Source organism: Entelurus aequoreus, linkage group LG20, assembly GCF_033978785.1.
Source record: "Entelurus aequoreus isolate RoL-2023_Sb linkage group LG20, RoL_Eaeq_v1.1, whole genome shotgun sequence".
In the NCBI taxonomy this organism is placed as follows: domain Eukaryota; kingdom Metazoa; phylum Chordata; class Actinopteri; order Syngnathiformes; family Syngnathidae; genus Entelurus; species Entelurus aequoreus.
This window is the reverse complement of record NC_084750.1, coordinates 44,082,627-44,105,397: the sequence shown is the minus strand read 5'-3', so window position 1 is coordinate 44,105,397 and position 22,771 is coordinate 44,082,627. Positions and strand designations below refer to the sequence as shown.

Below are 22,771 nucleotides of genomic sequence, written 5' to 3'. Positions count from 1 at the left end.
TACAGTATGTCTCTATATACATATTTATTTATTTATTTATTTTTGTTTAATTTTGGCCAAAGGTGGCGCATTTCAATTTCTTACACACACTTGTTATTTCATATGTTGGCCAGAGGGGGACCACTTCAAATTTTTACACACACTTGTTATTTCATCTGTTGACCAGAGGTGGAGCACTTTTAAAACCGCCACGGTCAATTTGAAAAATCCCTCCTTTTTGGGACAACCCTAATTTTGATAGACTTCACCACCAGGGGTGCAAATGAGATCTCTATTTTTTGTTTTTTTTGTAATGTGCTTAAGGCCGATGATAAAGAAGTCACGGACCTCAGAACAAAAATATAATATGTGCCGCACTTTGGGCAACCCAGCTGTAGAAGCTAACTGTCAATGGCCACTATAGTCTTAGTACTGCAGTGTATTTGTTCATCCTATGGTCACACATGGGACGCGGGTTGTCTTACGTCAGCACCAGAAGTCGTTTAATCAGCTGTTCACCTGGTGGGGATGAATAGGGAAGTCCTTCTTTAGCTGCAGTCTTGTTTTATCATATATTGCCGCCTTTGCACCTGTGTACAAAAAAGTCCTGACTTTGGAGCAATGTTCACGGACTGTAGTAGTAGGCTCTCTATTAGATGCAATGGTTTTCCGTATTGGGACCATGATTTCGGTCCTCACTTGTTCACCGGTCCTTATATGGAAGGTACTTTTCCCTGTTGATGTCTCAAGAAGGGTAGAAATACAATAACACATACACACACATCCACACACACACACACACACACACACACACACACACACACACACACACACACACACACACACACACACACACACACACACACACACACACACACACACACACACACACACACACAACGTCACAAGCAGCACACACTCAGATTCTAACCGTTTTTACCAGCTATTTGTTAAATTCTAATAGGTTTCAGGCTGAAAGCCGCCTATTACCTGTGCTGACGACTGAGTCACGACTGAGAATGAAGCGCGGCGAGGAAAACTGCGTGCAGAACAGATGAGGCGATAATGACACACAGGGGGGGAACGCAATTTTCTTTTTTTTTTTTGTCCGGGCCCTTGTTTTGCGCGCGATTGTTTCGCGAGGCGTCGATACAGGGGATGACAAATCAGGAGACGCCGGAGAAAAACAAACGCCGGCAGAGTTTTCACTTCCTTCCCCTGGAACACGGCCACGCCGCGTCCTCGCCGCTGGCTCGCGATCCATCAAAAGACGCTTGTAAGGACGGAAAAGACGACTGGTCTTGGTCAACATCTCTTCTATCCAAACCTTTATGGCCCCTCTCAGTTCCCTCATTAGGGAAATAAGGAAGCCTATTAAAGCAGGATCACTCTGAGCGCCATTGTTGCTGATTATGAGCCAACATAATATATAAAGACTTCTTGGGAGGATTAGTGCTTAATCTCTATTTCATTGCTATTTAATTGTGCGGGTGACAGCCAGGGGGCTGAGCACCACATTCAAATGTTTTCTATTTCTAAAACACTTTATTTTTGTCTACATGTGATGATGGTTCTTTGATCAACATTTTGCATGGATTTTGCCGTAAAGACCTACAGTCGTGGTCGAAAGTTTACATACACTTGCGAAGGACATAATGTCATGGCTGTCTTGAGTTTCCAATCACTTCTACAACTCTTATTATTCAAAAATGGAGCTGTTTGGCCACAATACCCAGCAATATGTTTGGAGGAGAAAAGGTGAGGCCTTTAATCCCAGGAACACTATCCCTACCGTCAAGCATGGTGGTGGTAGTATTATGCTCTGGGCCTGTTTTTGCTGCCAATGAAACTGCTGCTTTACAGAGAGTAAATGGGACAATGAAAAAGGAGGATTACCTCCAAATACTTCAGGACAAGCTAAAATCATCAGCCCGGAGGTTGGGTCTTGGGCGCAGTTGGATGTTCCAACAGGACAATGACCCCAAACACACCTCAAAAGTGATGGCTGATTCAGGATAGAATGACGGTTTTAGAATGGCCTTCCCAAAGTCCTGACTTAAACGTGTGGACAATGCTGAAGAAACAAGTCCATGTCAGAAAACCAACACATTTAGCTGAACTGCACCAAATTTGTCAAGAGGAGTGGTCAAAAATTCAAGCAGAAGCTTGTGGATGGCTACCAAAAGCGCCTTATTGCAGGTAAACTTGCCAAGGGACATGCAAACAAATATTAACATTGCTGTATGTATACTTTTGACCCAGCACATTTGCTCACATTTTGAGTAGACCCATAATAAATTCATATAAGAAGCAAACTTCATGAATGTTTCTTGTGACCAACAAGTATGTGCTCCAATCACTACATCACAAAAAAATAAGAGTTGTAGAAATGATTGGAAACTCAAGACAGCCATGACATGATGTTCTTTACAAGTGTATGTACACTTTTGACCACCACTGTATCTCCGAGCCACTTTTTGGCTACTTTCAAAAACGGTTGCTTTTGAGAGGCGCAGCATATTTTTACTCTTTTTTTGTTTATTGACATTTTTTCACACGCAGTCAACAGCAATATAATATAATACAGATGTTAAAAAACAAACAAACAAGAATATTTCAGTCAAATAAATACAGGCAACTGCAACAAACGATTATTTTGAATAAGACGATTAGTCAACGATTAGTCGAATAATAAAGAGAAAACATATTTAATGGGTCTAATTTTTCCATCTGCTTCTAAATATAGCTTAAGCATTTTCTTACTAGTGTTGTCCCGATACCAATATTATAGTACCGGTACCGAAATGTATTTCAATACTTTTTGGTACTTTTCTGTGCTTTTCTATATAAGGGGGACCACAAAAAATGTCTTTCCTGGCTTTATTTTGACAAAAAATGTTAGGGTACATGAAACATATGTTTATTATTGCAATTTAGTCCTTAAATAAAATAGTGAACATACTAGACAACTTGTCTTTTAGTAGTAAATAAACAAACAAAGACTTCTAATTACTCTGCGGATGTATGCAGTAACATATTGTGTCATTTATCTACCTATTATTTTGTCAAAATTGATGAGCTTCCTGGGCTTCGTAAGCCAGTGCAGACCTGCGTTCCGGGCCAGAACGTAGCTACCTGTCCTGTACAGTAAGCCTAAATTCTCCACGCTATATGCAGTCCTGCTCTCTCTGTGTTTTCTTCCCCCGTCTTATTGATTGTCTTGTGTCCTCCTTGTCGCTCCAGCTGCAGACCTCCGTTCCCGCGTGAGTGTGTCTCGTCTTTTCCTTGTTCCTTCTGATTCCCTGACTGCCTCTTGGGTCTCGACCTCGCGCTTGGACACGGACCCACTACGCCTTGCTGTAGCCTCGACTTCCTGCCTGTCTCTCAGATCTACGAGCCTGCCCTGCGCCTTTTGGACTTGCCTCTCGCGCAACACTCCGGTAACACTCTACAGCTAATCCCCAACACATAGACGCACACACATACTCTTTTGGGTTTAGTCACACTCCATTCTCTAGTTAATTATATCATTGTTTTGATATTATATATATATATATATATATATATATATATATATATATATATATATATATATATATATATATATATATATATATATATATATATATATATATATATATATATATAATAAAAAAATAAAATAAATCATTGATCTAAACTACATCCCTGCCGTCTAATAACGGACAAACTGTAAAAATGAATTATTAATCCACTTGTTAATTTACTGTTAATATCTGCTTATTGTTCTATCTACACTTCTGTTAAAATGTAACAGTTACTTATTCTTCTCTTCTTTGATACTTTACATTAGTTTTGGATGATACCACACATTTAGGTATTGATCTGATACCAAGTAGTTACAGGATCATACATTGGTCATATTCAAAGTCCTCATGTGTCCAGGGACGTATTTACTCAGTTTATAAACATAATATAAATGTTAAAAAAACGAAAAAAGATTTCTTGACGCTAAAAAAATATCGATGTAATCATAGTAGTATCGACTTAATACGCCATTGTACTTGGTATCATTACAGTGGATGTCAGGTGTAGATCCGCCCAAAGCATTTGTTTACATCCAGGGTTGGTGAGCTATTGTATCCACCTACGGTGTGTAGTGAAGCATGTTTAGCTATTCCTCGTCTTCCAGTGATAATGTACTTGTAAGAAACATACTTTATTTGTCGCCACGGAGGTGAGGATTAGTGATTTAGAAGTAGCTGAAACACTGCAGACTGCGGATGTAGTTTCAGTGTTATAACTTCCACTTTATCTTTACTTTTTACACCAAAATGCATCCATTTTCCTTTTTCTGTCTACACACTGTGTCTGCTTGTAAGTACTCCGTGTGTGCGCGCTGCTGAACATGCTCCTATGCTCGTAAAACCAGCAATGTCATGAGGTGACGACGTGCCGTCATGCCCGTAAAAATTTTTTAAAAAAAAATGGGGACCTGGTACTTTTCAAACAGTATAGTACCGTTTTTGATTAATTAGTACTGCAATACTATACTAGTACCGGTATACCGTACAAGCCTAATTGGCACCTGTTTTTGTGTATCATGCCTAAGTCCCGTCCTTCATACATCCTCCGAACGAATTGTTTGGAATTTGCCCAATTTCCGTGTTTGACGTTAGCAAACATCTCCATATATGGTAGTGATTTACCCGAAGAGCTTTGTGCGAGTGCGTTGTCAATAAGTTCCTTATTTTTTCCTCTATCCTCTCGTTGTGGGGCAGACTGACTCGTACATGCACATGCATCCTCTGCTGTTGCCACTCCTAACACAAAGTAGCGCACGGATCGAACTTATCTGTCAGTAGAATCGCTATGGAAGTGAATTATATTTATATAGCGCTTTTCTCTAGTGACTCAAAGCGCTTTACATAGTGAAACCCAATATCTAAGTTACATTTAAACCATTGTGGGTGGCACTGGGAGCAGGTGGGTAAAGTGTCTTGCCCAAGGACACAACGGCAGCGACTAGGATGGCAGAAGCTGGGATCGAACCTGGAACCCTCAGGTTGCTGGCAAGGCCACTCTACCAAACGAGCTATACCGCCCCGCCCGCTATGGAAGCACAAGAAAAGTGCGTGTTGTCCAGGGTGTACCCCGCCTACCGCCCGAATACAGCTGAGATAGGCTCCAGCACCCCCCCGTGAACCCGAGAGGGACATGCGGTAGAAAATGGATGGATGGATTTTTTATTTATTAATTTTTTAATAGGCATCTAACATCCATCCGCAGTCTGCAGTGTTTTAGCTACTTCTAAATCACTAATCCTGGCCGCCATGGCGACAAAAAAAGTAAGTTTCTTACAAGTATCATTATCACTGGAGGACGAGGAATAGCTAAACATGCTTCACTACACACCGTAGGAGGATACAATAGCTCACCGGTGTTATCGCTAACAAAAGATACCTCTCCTGGAGGTAAACAAATGCCATGGGTGGATCTACACCTGACATCCACTGTAATGATACCAAGTGCAATAACGTATCGAGTCGATACTACTATGATTACATGGATATTTTTTAGCATCACAAAATTCATATTATGTTTATAAATTTGTAATTTTCCTGAGGGAACTCTCCTGAAGGAATCAATAAAGTACTATCTATCTAAAGTCAGTAAACACTAGTGATGGGTCCAGCAACACTGATGCATCGGCGCATGCGTCAAGCTCATAGAGCAAAACCCTGTGTTGGTGAGCGTACCGCTTTTAGAAAGTCACGTGACGGATCATGAGCTGTTTCGGTCACGTGACCGATACGCGAACTGTGTCGCACTGACGCCTCCTCTGTGCCCTGTGAGCGGGTCTTTCTACAGCCGGAGAAATAATAACTAAGAAGAGAAATCGTCTCAAATTTAATACGTTGGAAAAACTGTTTTTTTTAAAATAAAAATGTGTAAAAAAAATTAAATAAAAAAAATAAAATCCCAGTCCACAAGCATCCTCATTCACAACATGTTCTCTTAGATTTCCATGTCATGATACATGTTCACATTATTTATTGACTGTATCTAAAAAATATAAAAAGATATGAAATAATTCTAAATGAAATACAATGACTTGGTTTATATTATTGTATATACTAGGTCATAAAATCAGTCAGTTGAGTCGGTCCATAGGTTGCCTGTAGGGATTTTTAATGTCCAGCAGATGTCAGTATTTAGTGACACAGTATCGACACAGTATCAATACAGTTTTGCAATGTGTCGAAACGCTTCATGACGCCTCATCAACCCATCACTAGTAAATACGTCCCTGGACACATGAGGACTTTGAGTATGACCAATGTATGATCCAGTAACTACTTGGTATCGGATCGATACCTAAATGTGTGGTATCATCCAAAACTAATGTAAAGTATCAAAGAAGAGAAGAATAAGTAATTATTACATTTTAACAGAAGTGTAGATAGAACGTGTTAAAACAGAAAATAAGCAGATATTAACAGTAAATGTTGGAGCCTATCTATATTATTTATTTATTAATTGTTTTGACAATGAAATGAAATAAGGCCAATGATGATGTTGATTAATTATTGGATGTTTTAGATGAATGATGATTTGGCTGATTGTTTTCAGCTGCTCACGCTCCTCCTGGTGAGCCACTTCCTGCTCCTGTGATGAAGAACACAGGACAGCTGGGTGCTCCTTTTGTCTGGCTGTCATGTTGGAGGAGTGAGGAGTGAGACACTTTATTTACCGCTAAATAAGTTATTTTCATTATTATGAACTCAACCACGGAGAATATTAAGGTAGATAAATGAGACAATATGTAGCTGCATACGTCAGCAGACTAATTAGGAGTCTTTGTTTGAGAAGAGCTGGACAATGCTAGCAGACAGCGAGCTAACAGACTTCATGGGTCTGCCTTCTACGTTGTTGTGATCTACACCTGGCAAGGCTAATTGCAAATGAGGACCGTGCTTGGTGAAGATAACCTGCTGAGTCAGCCTGGACCTCTTTTGAGCGTTCAGGACTGGTGGACTGTGCTTGGATGCATGTTGGGGACTTTTGAAGAAGTGTCAGTCCTTGCTGACTGATTGACATTGGACACAGCTGTCATGCAGCACACCACACTCACCTGCCAAGGTGCAACACAGCTGTCATGCAGCACACCACACTCACCTGCCAAGGTGACGACACAGCTGTCATGCAGCACACCACACTCACCTGCCAAGGGTGACGACACAGCTGCCATGCAGCACACCACAGACTCACCTGCCAAGGTGACGACACAGCTGTCATGCAGCACACCACACTCACCTGCCAAGGTGACGACACAGCTGTCATGCAGCACCACCACACACTCACCTGCCAAGGTGACGACACAGCTGCCATGCAGCACACCACAGACAGACCTCCGAGGTAAGTCACCCGCTGCATAGTTTTTACTGCTTTTCTCTCTTTTGCTGGGGTTTTGTGACATTTCTTGCTGGGTTTTGCGTCTTTTGCTGGCTTTTGTGACATGTGACACCACACACTCACCTGCCAAGGTGACGACACAGCTGTCATGCAGCACACCACACACTCACCTGCCAAGGTGATGACACAGCTGTCATGCAGCACACCACACACTCACCTGCCAAGGTGATGACACAGCTGTCATGCAGCACACCACACTCACCTGTCAAGGTGACGACACAGCTGTCATGCAGCACACCACACTCACCTGCCAAGGTGACGACACAGCTGTCATGCAGCACCACCACACACTCACCTGCCAAGGTGACGACACAGCTGCCATGCAGCACACCACAGACAGACCTCCCGAGGTAAGTCAACCCGCTGCATAGTTTTTACTGCTTTCTCTCTTTTGCTGGGTTTTGTGACATTTCTTGCTGGGTTTTTGCGTCTTTTGCTGGCTTTTGTGACATGTGACACCACACACTCACCTGCCAAGGTGACGACACAGCTGTCATGCAGCACACCACACACTCACCTGCCAAGGTGATGACACAGCTGTCATGCAGCACACCACACACTCACCTGCCAAGGTGACGACATAGCTGCCCATGCAGCACACCACACTCACCTGCCAAAGGTGACGACACAGCTGCCATGCAGCACACCACACACTCACCTGCCAAGGTGACGACACAGCTGCCATGCAGCACACCACAGACAGACCTCCCGAGGTAAGTCACCCGCTGCATAGTTTTTACTGCTTTTCTCTCTTTTGCTGGGTTTTGTGACATTTCTTGCTGGGTTTTGCGTCTTTTGCTGGCTTTTGTGACATGTGACACCACACACTCACCTGCCAAGGTGACGACACAGCTGCCATGCAGCACACCACACTCACCTGCCAAGGTGACGACACAGCTGTCATGCAGCACACCACACTCACCTGCCAAGGTGACGACACAGCTGTCATGCAGCACCACCACACTCTCCTGCCAAGGTGATGACACAGCTGTCATGCAGCACACCACACACTCACCTGCCAAGGTGACGACACAGCTGCCATGCAGCACACCACACTCACCTGCCAAGGTGACGACACAGCTGTCATGCAGCACACCACACACTCACCTGCCAAGGTGACCACACAGCTGCCATGCAGCACACCACAGACAGATCTGCCAAGGTAAGTCACCCGCTGCATAGTTTTTACTGCTTTTCTCTCTTTTGCTGGATTTTCTGTATTTTGCTGGATTTTGGGACTTTTGCTGGCTTTTGTGACATGTCTTGCTGGGTTTTGTGTCTTTTGCTGGGTTTTGTGTCATGAATTTTGACAAGGGTTTTTGTGTGTCTTTTTGATGTGTAAATTAAAATGCAATAACTACATGACGCTTCTATGCCGCATGAACAATCACATTGGTTTGCTGGAAAACCTATTTTTAAATGGTTTGGAAATAATTAGCAAAAAAGTTTACAAATTGAAAAAGAGGAAGTAGTAAATACTGTCTTTAGAAATAACATTTGTGTATTTAATATTCTGTCCTTTGACTCTCCAGTACTTATATCCTACATAATAGTGAGCTCCATGACAACAACAAATATAACACGTATTGCTTTGTTGGCAGGCTTTTATTGCTCGCCTTTGTATTGTTTGTGGGCAAATATGCACTAAAACATAAACCCAACATAAACACAAACAAACAAATACAAACACAATCACAACAAACAAACATAAAGATGCAAACACTATACAAACCAAACAAACAAACTCAACATTGACAGACATAAACAACCTGAACTCAACATAAACCCCAATAAACATGAGGCCAATATATTCATATTCATAAATAAGAATAATCCAACATAAAGAAACAAGTTGTGTAGCAGTTGCTGAGGTTGACAAGTGTGCTGAACAAGTTGTGTAGTAGTTGCTGAGGTTCAAGATGATTCTTCATGTCTTTGAATTTTACACACGTATGCTTTTTTTTTTTTTACACGTCACAGCTGGAAGGAGGAACTAATATTGACTGTTTCCACACGGCTCATAGGGAGCTGGAGGTAGTACTAATATTGTGTACGTGCACTAGAGGCTTCAGACGTGTGTAATACACTTACTGTATACTTCATATGTACTTGTAGTGCTCAATGAGAAGAATCAACATGTTTGTCAGTACTTGTAGAATACTTGGTGTGTGTACTAGTAGTACTTGTTGATAGAATACTTGTGTGTATTAGTAGTACTTGCTGATAGAATACTTGGTGTGTGTACTAGTAGTACTTGCAGATAGAATACTTGTGTGTACTATTAGTACTTGTTGATAGAATACTTGGTGTGTGTACTAGTAGTACTTGCTGATAGAATACTTGTGTACTAGTAGTACTTGCTGATAGAATACTTGTGTGTATTAGTAGTACTTGCTGATAGAATACTTGTGTGTATTAGTAGTACTTGCTGATAGAATACTTGGTGTGTGTACTAGTAGTACTTGATAGAATACTTGTGTGTATTAGTAATACTTGCTGATAGAGTACTTGGTGTGTGTAGCAGTGGTACTTGCTGATAGAATACTTGGTGTGTGTACTAGTAGTACTTGCTGATAGAATACTTGGTGTGTGTACTAGTAGTACCTGCTGATAGAATACTTGTGAATTCTAGTAGTACTTGCTGATAGAATACTTGGTGTGTGTATTTAGCAGTACTTGCTGATAGAATACTTGATGTGTAGAAGTAGTACTTTCTGAAAGAACCTAGTGTGTGCTGATAGAATACTTGGTGTGGGTACTAGTAGTACTTGTTGATAGAATACTTGGTGTGTGTACTATTAGTACTTGCTGATAGAATACTTGTGTGTATTAGTAGTACTTGTTATTTGTAATACATTCTATTGTACTGTTATTCACTTATTATGTTATTCCTCTTGGTTTGTTTCTCACGGACTAGGAATATGTCTGCGGTGAAATTTCTTTTGAATTCATTCACGGGCATTTTCCCAGCAGCCAGACATGCTAACACATGCTAGCATGCTAACATGCAGTCTGCCCGGTGATGAATATAGTTCCATTATATCACACCTGGGCAAATGAAGGCCCAGGGGCCACATGTGGCCCCTTTAGCTTTTCAATCTGGCCCACCAGACATTCCCAAATAATTGTTTTTAGATCTTTGAGAAGGAAAGTGTAGCTGCCATTATGATGTGCACTCATCTTTTCTAATGACCGTCAACTATACTAAGTATTTCAATGCTTGGAATCTGCATGATATACTAGTTACTATGCTTATCTAATTAGTTACTATGCTCATCTAATTAGTTACTGTGCTCATCTAATTAGTTACTATGCTCATCTAATTAGTTACTGTGCTCATCTAATTAGTTACTATGGGCATCTAATTAGTTACTATGGTCATCTAGTTACTTGCTATGGGCATCTAGTTACTTGCTATGGGCATCTAATTAGTTGCTATGGACATCTAATTAGTTGCTATGGTAATCTAAGTCACAGCAGCTCAGACGAGGCACCAGGCACTGTGGGTGGGGAGCGTTTCCACAGCCTGAAATTTTTACAACAAAGTTCTAAAGCTTAGTGATTTATCAGATTGTAGGTGTTTTTTTGTTTACTCCTTTGCGTTTATATTTTTCTGTGTTTGTTGCATTTGTATTAGTGTTCCTATAAATCAGATATACCGGCCCCCCAGACACATTTTTTTCTCTAAATGTGGCCCCCGGAGTCAAAATAATGTCCCAGGCCTGCATTAGACGGACATTAGAACAGTGTTCTGGGTAGAGAGGATGGCACACCTGCAATCACGCTCACCTTGTCAAATACAAAACAAATCATAACATGGCCATTTAAATTGAAGTGTTCCATTTTGCGTTTTTATAGGAGGGTCTTACCATTCTTAATTTGATTCAATGCAATTTTTTTTTTTTTACATTTGTGACACATTTTTCTAACTGACTTATTCAAATGACATATTTTTTTTATAATCCACAAACATTCTTTAGATGCCTTGGAAGTCATGTCAAACTTGCCTGTGGCCGACATCCAGCAACGCCATATTGAAAAGGTTAAAGTTAGCCTGGTTTTAGTACTGGCAGACTTATTTCTCACTCACGTGGAGGCGTGGTGGCACCAAGGAGGATCTGACAACTTTTGGATCTCTTGCCTGGGAGCATTTGTACATTTTTGTCTAAATATCCATACGTCACATTCCATTCAGTGTGTATCCACGCTAAAGTACCATTTGAATTTTCATTATTTTACAGAAGGACTATTAGGTTAGATCAGGGGTCACCAACCTTTTCGAAACCAAGAGCTACTTCTTGGGTACTGATTAATGCGAAGGGCTACCAGTTTGATACACACTTAAATAAATTTCCAGAAATAGCCAATTTGCTCAATTTACCTTTAACTCTGTTATTAGTAATAATTAATGATATTTATCTTTGTGGAAACACTAATCATCTTAATGATTTCTCACAATAAATATATATAGAAACAGATAAATATCAATATGCAACACTTTATTTTTATATTTTCTCTAAGTGCACATTTTTCAAATTGAACATTTTCAAATGATCACTTCTAAGACAGTCTTGTGAAATCACAATATCCCATTTTGACTAGCTAGCCACTAACATTTTTGAACAAATCATGAATTACTTTGCACCATGTTTGTACAAATAATAACTCATGTAAAATACAAAAGTAAACTCCCAAATTTTTAAATAAATCATGTCACACTTTGAACTGGACACCAAATCTGTTATCTGTTTCTTTGTCAGTTAGTGAAGACCAATTCTTTAAAATATTTTCTTGTACTTTTACATTTTTTTTGAGTTTTGTTTCTCTTAGAATTAAAAATGTCGAGCAAAGCGAGACCAGCTTGCTAGTAAATAAATAACATTTAAAAAATAGAGGCAGCTCACTGGTAAGTGCTTGTCAAGTGTTTTGCTTTTTTCACTGTGCTTATCCCACACTTGAAGGGATGTACCAATGCTGAATGTGGCTTCTGGATTTCACTCAAAAGACCAGACCGTAGTTACTTTTTTCCTTTTATTTTCCTTTAGTTTGCAACAGTTTTTCCAACGAAGAAACAGCTTCTTTTTTCTTCTTTAGTCTTTTTAGCAGTCTTTAGCAGTGTTAGTAGACTTTAGTAGACTTAAGTTTCTTTAGCTGTCATTAGCTGTCTTTAGCGATTCACTTCCATAGCGATTCACTATGGACTGGACTCTCACACTACTATGTTAGATCCACTATGGACTGGACTCTCACACTATTATGTTAGATCCACTATGGACTGGACTCTCACACTATTATGTTAGATCCACTATGGACTGGACTCTCACTATTATGTTAGATCCACTATGGACTGGACTCTCACAATATTATGCTAGATCCACTATGGACTGGACTCTCACAATATTATTTTAGATTCACTATGGACTGGACTCTCACAATATTATGTTAGATCCACTATGGACTGGACTCTCACAATATTATGTTAGATCCACTATGGACTGGACTCTCACACTATTATGTTAGATCCACTATGGACTGGACTCTCACAATATTATGTTAGATCCACTATGGACTGGACTCTCACAATATTATGTTAGATCCACTATGGACTGGACTCTCACAATATTATGTTAGATCCACTATGGACTGGACTCTCACACTATTATGTTAGATCCACTATGGACTGGACTCTCACAATATTATGTTAGATCCACTATGGACTGGACTCTCACACTATTATGTTAGATCCACTATGGACTGGACTCTCACAATATTATGTTAGATCCACTATGGACTGGACTCTCACACTATAATGTTAGATCCACTATGGACTGGACTCTCACACTATTATGTTAGATCCACTATGGACTGGACTCTCACAATATTATGCTAGATCCACTATGGACTGGACTCTCACACTATTATGTTAGATCCACTATGGACTGGACTCTCACAATATTATGCTAGATCCACTCCACGTCCATTGCACCGGTCCCCCAGGGGGTCCCCACATCCGCGGTCCCCTCCAAGGTTTCTCATTGTCATCCCATTGGGTTGTGAGTTTTTCCTTGCCCTGATGTGGGATCTGAGCCCAGGATGTCGTTGTGGCTTGTGCAGCCCTTTGAGACGCTTGTGATTTAGGGCTATATAAGTAAACTTTGATTGATGGGTTGATTTAAAACACTTTAACCTACGAAACAACAATTAATGCAACAGTTTGCAATGATTTTTTTGAATGACTTTAAGAAGCACTTTTTGGACTGTCCTAATGGAATATATATTACATTTGCTTTAACACCAAATTAGTCTAAATATCTTGCTTTTATGTAGGGGATTTGTCCACAACTGCTCTGCAACCTATACATTTCTTCATGTGCGTCGTTATTTTTCGCCTCGGTTGCACTGGAGGTTGTAAAATTAAACAAGACACGGCTTTAATTTGACATTTACTGCAATGGCTTCAAATGGAGCCGCAGTGTTAATCCCACCTTTTAATTGGCCCGACTGACCACTCGTTGTCACCATGGAGAAACAGACAGTTCCTTCTTTATTGGCAGACAAAGAAAAGTGTGCAGGAGTGTGTGTCGCTTGTAAGCGATGGGCCGTGGTCATGAGCTCCATGTCTAATTATCCAGGCCTGATGGATGGCTTTGATTAAAGCACATGAAGGCTGAGCTCGTCGGTGCCTCCCTCTTTTCCCCTCCTGCACCTCCCTTTTTTTTTTTTTTCTCTCCCCTCTTTGTCCTGTTACACCCACTCGATGCTGATGGGACTGGAGGAGTTGAGAAAAGATGAGCTCTCACTTCAACCCTGATAAAAGATATCCATAAATCATCATGAGCGAGGGGGACAGGAGAGAGAGTCACAGATAGAAGACGAGATGGAGTATTGGAAAAACAAATATTTTTTTTGCAACCGAACAGCATATATTGGTTTGAGTTTTTCTTGCACTGATGTGGGAGGTGTTGGAATTGTCATGTAAAATCACTGATGCTAATTAATCTTAAACTTGTCTATGAGAAATACAATACGAATTAGCATCAAGCTAGAGCATTTTGTACTTTTGAGCACCTTCTGTAGAGCATTCACGTAATGCTCTCTTAGTATATTGTACCTTGGCAGCCACCGTATTTGTTATTGTGTACTGCGCATGCGCAAGCCGGTTCTTTTCTATATATGCTGTGAGATCAACCAGTACGACTGACAGCTGTACCAGCGAGTTGAGAATAAACACCATCACTCTATAAAGTATTTCCCTCCGTCTGGTCATTCAACACCTTCTACTTACTTTTAAGTCCCATCTTAAAACTCATTTGTATACTCTAGCCTTTAAATAGACCCCCTTTTTAGACCAGTTGATCTGCCGTTTCTTTTCTTTTCTTTGCTGGCTGTCCAGAGTCGGGACCCGGGGTGGACCGCTCTCCTGTGCGTCGGTTGGGGACATCTCTGCGCTGCTGACCCGTCTCCTGCTGGCCCCACTATGGACTCTGGACTCTATGGACTGGACTCTCACATTATGTTAGATCCACTATGGACTGGACTCTCACATTATTATGTTAGATCCACTATGGACTGGACTCTCACTATTATGTTAGATCCACTATGGACTGGACTCTCACTATTAATGTTAGATCCACTATGGACTGGACTCTCATTATTATGTTAGATCCACTATGGATTGGGCTCTCACGCCATTATGTTAGATCCACTATGGACTGGACTCTCATTATTATGTTAGATCCACTATGGACTGGACTCTCACTATTATGTTAGATCCACTATGGACTGGACTCTCACTATTAATGTTAGATCCACTATGGACTGGGCTCTCATTATTATGTTAGATCCACTATGGATTGGGCTCTCACGCCATTATGTTAGATCCACTATGGACTGGACTCTCACACTATTATGTTAGATCCACTATGGACTGGACTCCCACACTATTATGTTGGATCCACTATGGACTGGACTCTCACTATTATGTTAGATCCACTATGGACTGGACTCTCACTATTATGTTAGATCCACTATGGACTGGACTCTCACTATTATGTTAGATCCACTATGGACTGGACTCTCACACTACTATGTTAGATCCACTATGGACTGGACTCTCACTATTATGTTATATCCACTACGGACTGGACTCTCACAATTATGTTAGATCCACTATGGACTGGACTTTCACACTATTATGTTATATCCACTATGGACTGGACTCTCTCACTATTATGTTAGATCCACTATGGACTGGACTCCCACACTATTATGTTAGATCCACTATGGACTGGACTCTCACTATTATGTTAGATCCACTATGGACTGGACTCTCACTATTATGTTAGATCCACTATGGACTGGACTCTCACACTACTATGTTAGATCCACTATGGACTGGACTCTCACACTACTATGTTAGATCCACTATGGACTGGACTCTCACTATTATGTTATATCCACTATGGACTGGACTCTCACACTATTATGTTAGATCCACTATGGACTGGACACTCACACTATTATGTTAGATCCACTATGGACTGGACTCTCACACTATTATGTTAGATCCACTATGGACTGGACTCCCACACTATTATGTTAGATCCACTATGGACTGGACTCTCACACTATTATGTTAGATCCACTATGGACTGGACTCTCACACTATTATGTTAGATCCACTATGGACTGGACTCTCACACTATTATGTTAGATCCACTATGGACTGGACTCTCATTATTATGTTAGATCCACTAAGGACTGGACTCTCACTATTATGTTGGATCCACTAAGGACTGGACTCTCACTATTATGTTGGATCCACTAAGGACTGGACTCTCACTATTATGTTAGATCCACTATGGACTGGACTTTCAAAATAGTATGCTAGACCCACTCGATGTCCATTGCATCCGGTCTCCCCTAGAGGGGGGCGGTCCTCTCCAAGGTTTCTCATAGTCATTCACATTGACATCCCACTGGGTTCTAAGTTTTTCTTGCCCTTACGTGGGCTCTGAACCGAGATTGTGGCTTGTGCAGCCCTTTGAGACACTTGCGATTTAGGGCTATATAAGTCAACTTTGATTGATTCATTGACTTTGTTGGCATGGAAAGTTACTTGGAGGCAGTCGGGATGAGTGCTTGTTTGCCCGCCAAGTGATTGAGGCGGTGCCCAGTTTGCAACTGGACATGACGTCACATACAACAAAGGAATCCAAGCATGGTATCGTTTGGTAACCTGGTAGTACTGACGGACTCTGTACAGTACCTATAAAAGTACCGAATTCGGAATTCGGCACCTATCCCTACACTGGGTGGCGGTAAAGTCAGACGTCTAAAATAAAAAAAAGCACACTGGTAAAATAACGGATTTGAGGCAGATTATTTGGTCCTCTAAGGCAGGCGTTCCTAACCTTTTGGACCTCAGGGCCCAATTTTTCATAACCCATAAGTTAAAGTGGTGTTATGTTAAATATTAACACTGAATTAGTCATCTTACTCTTGATTTTAATGGTATTAAATTTATATTTAACCTACTCTGTTTAAAACTTTGTCAAATGATATGAAAGCATGTGTTAATCACAAAATGTATTCTTTATTCAAAACATTAACCTTAGGCTTAGGTCAGACTGATTAGATTAAATAAATACTAATCACATATGCTGCATAAGAAAGGACTAATAAATAACTGATAAAAAATTATTTGACATACAATTGTGTTGTGCTAAAATATATATTCTGAATTAATATATTGATCAACTTAACTGTCAATAAAATTAAAGTGCAAATTACAATAAAGCTTCAACACTTTAGTCATAATTTTTGTGCTGAACAAACTTCTCTCCGTCTTTCCCTCCAGACTTCTTCTGTTAGTTTAAGATTATTATTACTGCCACCCGTGGTGGAAAAGTGTATTACAACTGAGGACCGCAGCAAAGAAACATATTTTTTGGCGGCCCCCGGCCCTATAGTTAAGAAACACTGCTGTAAAGGACACAGAAATGACCAGCTAGTTTTCTTTTCTCGCTTCAGTCAGAATGCCTGTTTTACAAACTGACTCAAAATTGAAATGGAGATACAACAAACATATTTACACAGTAAATAAAAGGCTCTTCAAAACAAATATAATACTTGAAATTATTGATAGCTTTGTTCACTGCAATTTTGTGAAAAATGAAGCCATGAAATCAGGCATAGACGGGAAAAAAATACAAATAAAAAGCCTAATTCTGGAAGAACGGATGATTTTTTATTAATTTTTTTGAATTAAGAATGGAGCTTTTTTTTGTCTGCTTTTATGCAAATGGCAAACCTCCATTTTTATGCAAAGCTAATTGATTTGACGCTTGGATGCACACACCGAGTGCATCTGATAAGTTTACTGAAAGGCGACAAGTCCAAGCGCAGACAAAACATATTTTTAGGTAAATATTCTTGGAAGGTTTTGCTCTGGCAAACGCATTAATAGTAAAACAAATATAACATCACTGCAGCTTCAGGCTGAGCTCAAGTGGCAAACACATTTATTACACCGCTATCTTTGTTGTGCTATTGCAAAAGTAGGTTTTTGTTGTTGTTTTTTTGACAACAATATATTGCTTTCATTTGTGGCTGCAAAATTTGACCTGGGGAAAAAAATTAATAAAAAAAAACTTTACAGTGTGAATTGCAAACAACTTGACCATTTCTTTGGAAGAAAGAAAACCCACACAGGATGGCAACAGAGGGAGAAAACAATTTCCAAGCTAATTCCGTTATCTCCAACTGATAAGCTGCACTGAACAACAGGGAAACACAATTGACTTGTTTCCTGCAGGCTGGCTTTTTCTGTCTGCTTCATCACACGCCCTTCATGTCTTCTTTACTGTACAGCAGTGATTTTTAACCACTGTGCCGCGGCACACTCTGTGAGATATTGTCTGGTGTGCCGTGGGAAATTATGGCCCCAGCGATCTTCAATCTTTTCCTGGCAGCAGCCACACTCCTATTCCGCCAGTCCATCACAAAGCATAGTGGTGTCTCCATCGAGTTTCGCCTGGATGGGAGCCTATTCAATATCCGGCGCCTACAGGCAAAGACGTAGATGGCAGGCACCAACATCCAGGAGCTGCAATATGCAGACGACTGCGCACTCCTCGCCCACACTCCTGATGCCATGCAGCATGCACTAGACACCATGTCATCAGTCTACCGCTCACTAAGTCTGGTGATCAACATCCAGAAAACAGAGGTTCTCATCCAGGAGAGGTCCCCATCCCCTACACCCCCTGTCTTTACCATCAGCGGCACACCCCTCAAACTCGTTGAGCAGTTTTGCTACCTCGGCAGTACTCTGACCCCAACATGCCAGATCGATGATGACATCCAGGCTCGTATCAACTCAGCCTCCTCTGCCTTTGGAAGACTGCGCTCCCGGGTGTTTGAAAACAACCACCTTCGAACCTCAACGAAAGTGTCTGTCTGCAGGGCGGTGTGTGTTTCAACTCTGCTGTATGGGTCAGAAGCCTGGACAATATACCGCAGACACATCCGCTGCCTTGATGCACTTAACATCAGATGTCTCCAACGCATTCTTGGCATCACATGGCAGGATCGAGTTCCTCATACGGACATCTTACAGCGCACTGAGTCCATAAGCATAGAGGCCACCCTGGCACAGCGACAACTCCGGTGGGTTGGTCACACCATCCGGATGCCAGGACACCGGTTGCCTCGTCAGATGCTTTATGGTCAGCTCCTTTTAGCCAGCAGAAAGCCCGGAGGACAAAAGCTGCGGTACAAAGACCAACTGAAAGGGATATTGAAGAGGTGCAACATCAAACCCTACGAACTTGAGACAGCTGCAGCCAATCGATCGCTGTGGCGCTCGCTATGCCATGACAGGGTCATGTATCTGGAGGAGTGTCGGAACCAACACCGGAGGGATCAGCGGAGGCGAAGACACCACCATGCAGTTCCAGAACCATCCCAGCCCCCTGATCCAGGCCTGACATGTCCCCACTGTGGCAGGACGTGTGGTTCCAGGATCGGACTTCATAGTCATATGGAGTGGCATCGTCGTCAGCAACGATAGCCACTGACCAGAGCAACAAAATGGAAGCTACGTCATCTTCGATTACGATGGACCGCCTAAGCAAGTAATGTATAAGTGTGTATACATACAGTATGTGTGTGTATATATGTGGATATGTATGTGTGTGTGTGTACTTGTGAATCACAAATGAAAATTTGATGAGTTTCATATTCATGACAAGCATGTCAGCGATGTGTCAATGTTGTGTTGTTGACTAGAATGTTGTTGACTAGAATGTTGTTGATGAGGATGTTGCTGTTGAGTAGAATGTTGACTAGGATGTTTTTGAATAGGATGTTGACGAGGATATTGACTAGAATGTTGACGACGAGGATGTTGCTGTTGACGACGAGGATGTTGCTGTTGACGACGAGGATGTTGTTGACGACGACTAGGATGTTGACGACGAGGATGTTGCTGTTGACGACAAGGATGTTGTTGACGGCGACTAGAATGTTGACGAGGATGTTGACGAGGATGTTGTTGACGACGAAGAGGATGTTGTTGACGACGACGACTAGGATGTTGTTGACGACGACGACTAGGATGTTGTTGACGACGACGACTAGGATGTTGTTGACGACGACGACTAGGATGTTGTTGTTGACGACGACGACTAGGATGTTGTTGTTGACGACGACGACTAGGATGTTGTTGTTGACGACGACGACTAGGATGTTGTTGTTGACGACGACGACTAGGATGTTGTTGTTGACTACTAGGATGCTGCTGGCCTGTAAGTGAACTTGAATGAATGAAAGAACACACCAGACTCCAGATTGTCTTTCTTTGACGCCACAAAAGGTTTCTTGTTTGAAGAAGGGAGGAAAAAGGAGACTTATGTCTAAGAATAGCAGCACAACCTCAGGCCAGTCGGCCCCGCCTGCTATTTTTCAATTTATTGGCGTGCCAGCTCCAACATGTCTGACGCGCTTTTCTTCCATCTTCATCAACATTGTGTCGACCTTGACCTCTGACCTCGTATATCGCGCAGCGTTTCAGCGGCGCTTGGGAATGAAAGTGGCACACACACTGAAGATGCTGCAGCTGTCAAACTCACCGCCCCGCCGCCACATCACTTTGGACCGCCACTCCATTTAGACATCCCATCATTTTCATGTGGCACGCCGCATTTTAGTGTTCCCAGCCACTTCATTTTTGTGGACGTCCAATTATACGTGGCTCATACCATCATTTGAACGTGGCAGGCCGCCACATTCAAATGTGGGCCGCCATGTCACATCTTTAATTAAGCCTGACAAATTATTTTATGTGACCCACCATATCATTTTATGTGGCCCACCACATCACTTTATAGGGTCCGCCACATTTTAAAGTGACCCACTCTATTTTTTTATTTTGGTCCACCACATCGTTTTGGATTGTCACTTCGTTTAAAAGTGACTTGTCCCATCATTTTTCTTGTGGTCCGCCGCATCATTTATGTGATCAGCCACATCTTGAACTAGGCCTGCCAGTCCATTTTATGTGGCCTGCCATATCATTTTGAAGTGCCCAATCAGATCGTTCTAATGTGGCCAGCCACATTATTTAAAGTGACCTGCAATATATATCTTTTTATCGTGGTCCGCCACACAGCTTTGGATCGTCACTCCATTTAAAAGTGGCATGTCCCATAATTTCAAAGTAGCACGCCACATCATTCAAACGTGGACCGCCACATCATTTTAATGGCCCGCCATATTCTTTAATGGTCTGCCACATCATTTTATTGTGGACTGTCAGTCCAATTGAATGTAGCCAATCACATAATTATTTGGCCTGCCACATCATTCAAGGGTGGCCCGTCACGTCATTTTATGTGGCCCGACATGTCATTTTGAAGTGCCCCATCAGATCGTTCTAATGTGGCCAGCCACATTATTGGATGTGACCTGCGATATATATTTTTGTATCGTGGTCCGCCACATAATTTTGGATCGTCACTCCATTAAAAAGTGGCCTGCCCCATAATTTCAAAATTTCACGCCACATCATTCAAATGTGGACCGGCACATCATTTTAATGGCCCTCCACGTCATTTTATTGTGGACTGTTAGTCCAATTAAATGTAGCCCATCACATAATTATTTGGCCTGCCACATCATTTATTCAAAAATAAATAAAACATCTGCTAAGCAAGTTATCCATCAATTTGTAAAACATATTATAATCACACAGTTGCCTCCTATATGTTTGCATTCATGTATATTGACTGTTACATGTGGCCCTCTGAGGCCGACCATATTTGTGAGTGGCCCTCAATAAGTGGGCCCCTGCGACAGGCAGTGAGTGGCATGCACTTCCTTGAGGCTCCTTCACTGACTGCAGGCTAATCCCTGAGAGTTCCCAGCGGGCCCACTCCCACACTTCTCCGGGGGATGAGTATCAAGGACATCACAGGAAGCGGGGATTTATAAAAAGGTGGCACCAGCTAAGCGCTACTTACCACGGGCTCATCAGGAAACGGTGCGCCATGTTTTTGTGGGTGGAAACAGCCAGCGTTGGAGTTTTCGCTCAGTCTGTGTGAGAGAGAGAGAGAGAGAGAGAGAAAATACAAGACATCAGCTGATTGGTGTCTGCAGCGCATCGCTCACTCCCCGCGACGTAAACACATCCCTGCGACGTAAACACATCCCTGCGACGTAAACACACCCTGCCTGTGGAGGCTGACCTGTAAAAGTGGCGAGTAGAAGACTACCTGGAGGGCAATCATGGCGGGCGTGTGGAGAGCATGCACTAATAGGCGAGGGAGGATTGCCTTCAGTTACCTCAGAGTGCAGTCACATGATGTCTTACGTAGTCACATGTCTCACGTGGTCGCATGGTGTCTCACGCAGTCACTGGATGTCTCACGTGGTCGCATGGTGTCTCACGCAGTCGCATATCTGACGTAGTCACATGATGTCTGACGTAGTCACATGATGTCTGACGTAGTCACATGATGTCTGACGTAGTCACATGATGTCTGACGTAGTCACATGATGTCTCACGCAGTCGCATGATGCCTCACGTAGTCGCATGATGTCTCACATGATGTCTCACGATGTCTCACATGATGTCTCACGCAGTCGCATGATGCCTCACGTAGTCGCATGATGTCTCACATGATGTCTTATGTAGTTGCATGATGTCTCACATAGTCGCATGATGTCTCACATGTCTTATGTAGTTGCATGATGTCTCACATAGTCGCATGATGTCTCACGCAGTCGCCTGATGTCTCACGCAGTCGCCTGATGTCTCACGCAGTTGCATGATGCC

The 22,771-nt window shown here is 41.9% G+C and overlaps 2 protein-coding genes across 3 annotated transcripts in view; one reads left to right on the top strand and one right to left on the bottom strand.

Moving 5' to 3' along the window:
* Positions 1–22,771, bottom strand: part of dlgap3 (discs, large (Drosophila) homolog-associated protein 3) — a 345,962-nt gene that overhangs the window by 165,320 nt on the left and 157,871 nt on the right. Inside the window, exon 2 of the mRNA XM_062030130.1 lies at positions 21,957–22,029. The gene's annotated coding sequence lies outside the window, so the exon portion shown is untranslated. The remainder of the gene's footprint in view (positions 1–21,956; positions 22,030–22,771) is intronic.
* LOC133636279 (gap junction alpha-4 protein-like) overlaps positions 7,552–22,771 on the top strand; it is a 196,537-nt gene continuing 181,317 nt past the window's right edge. Inside the window, exon 1 of one of the 2 annotated variants that reach the window (XM_062030126.1) lies at positions 7,552–7,784. In XM_062030126.1, the coding sequence (XP_061886110.1) occupies positions 7,617–7,784 (168 nt within the window). In that variant the 5' untranslated portion in view covers positions 7,552–7,616. Of the gene's footprint in view, positions 7,785–8,097; positions 8,148–22,771 lie in introns of those variants that run through there. The other variant, XM_062030127.1, reaches the window with a different exon arrangement.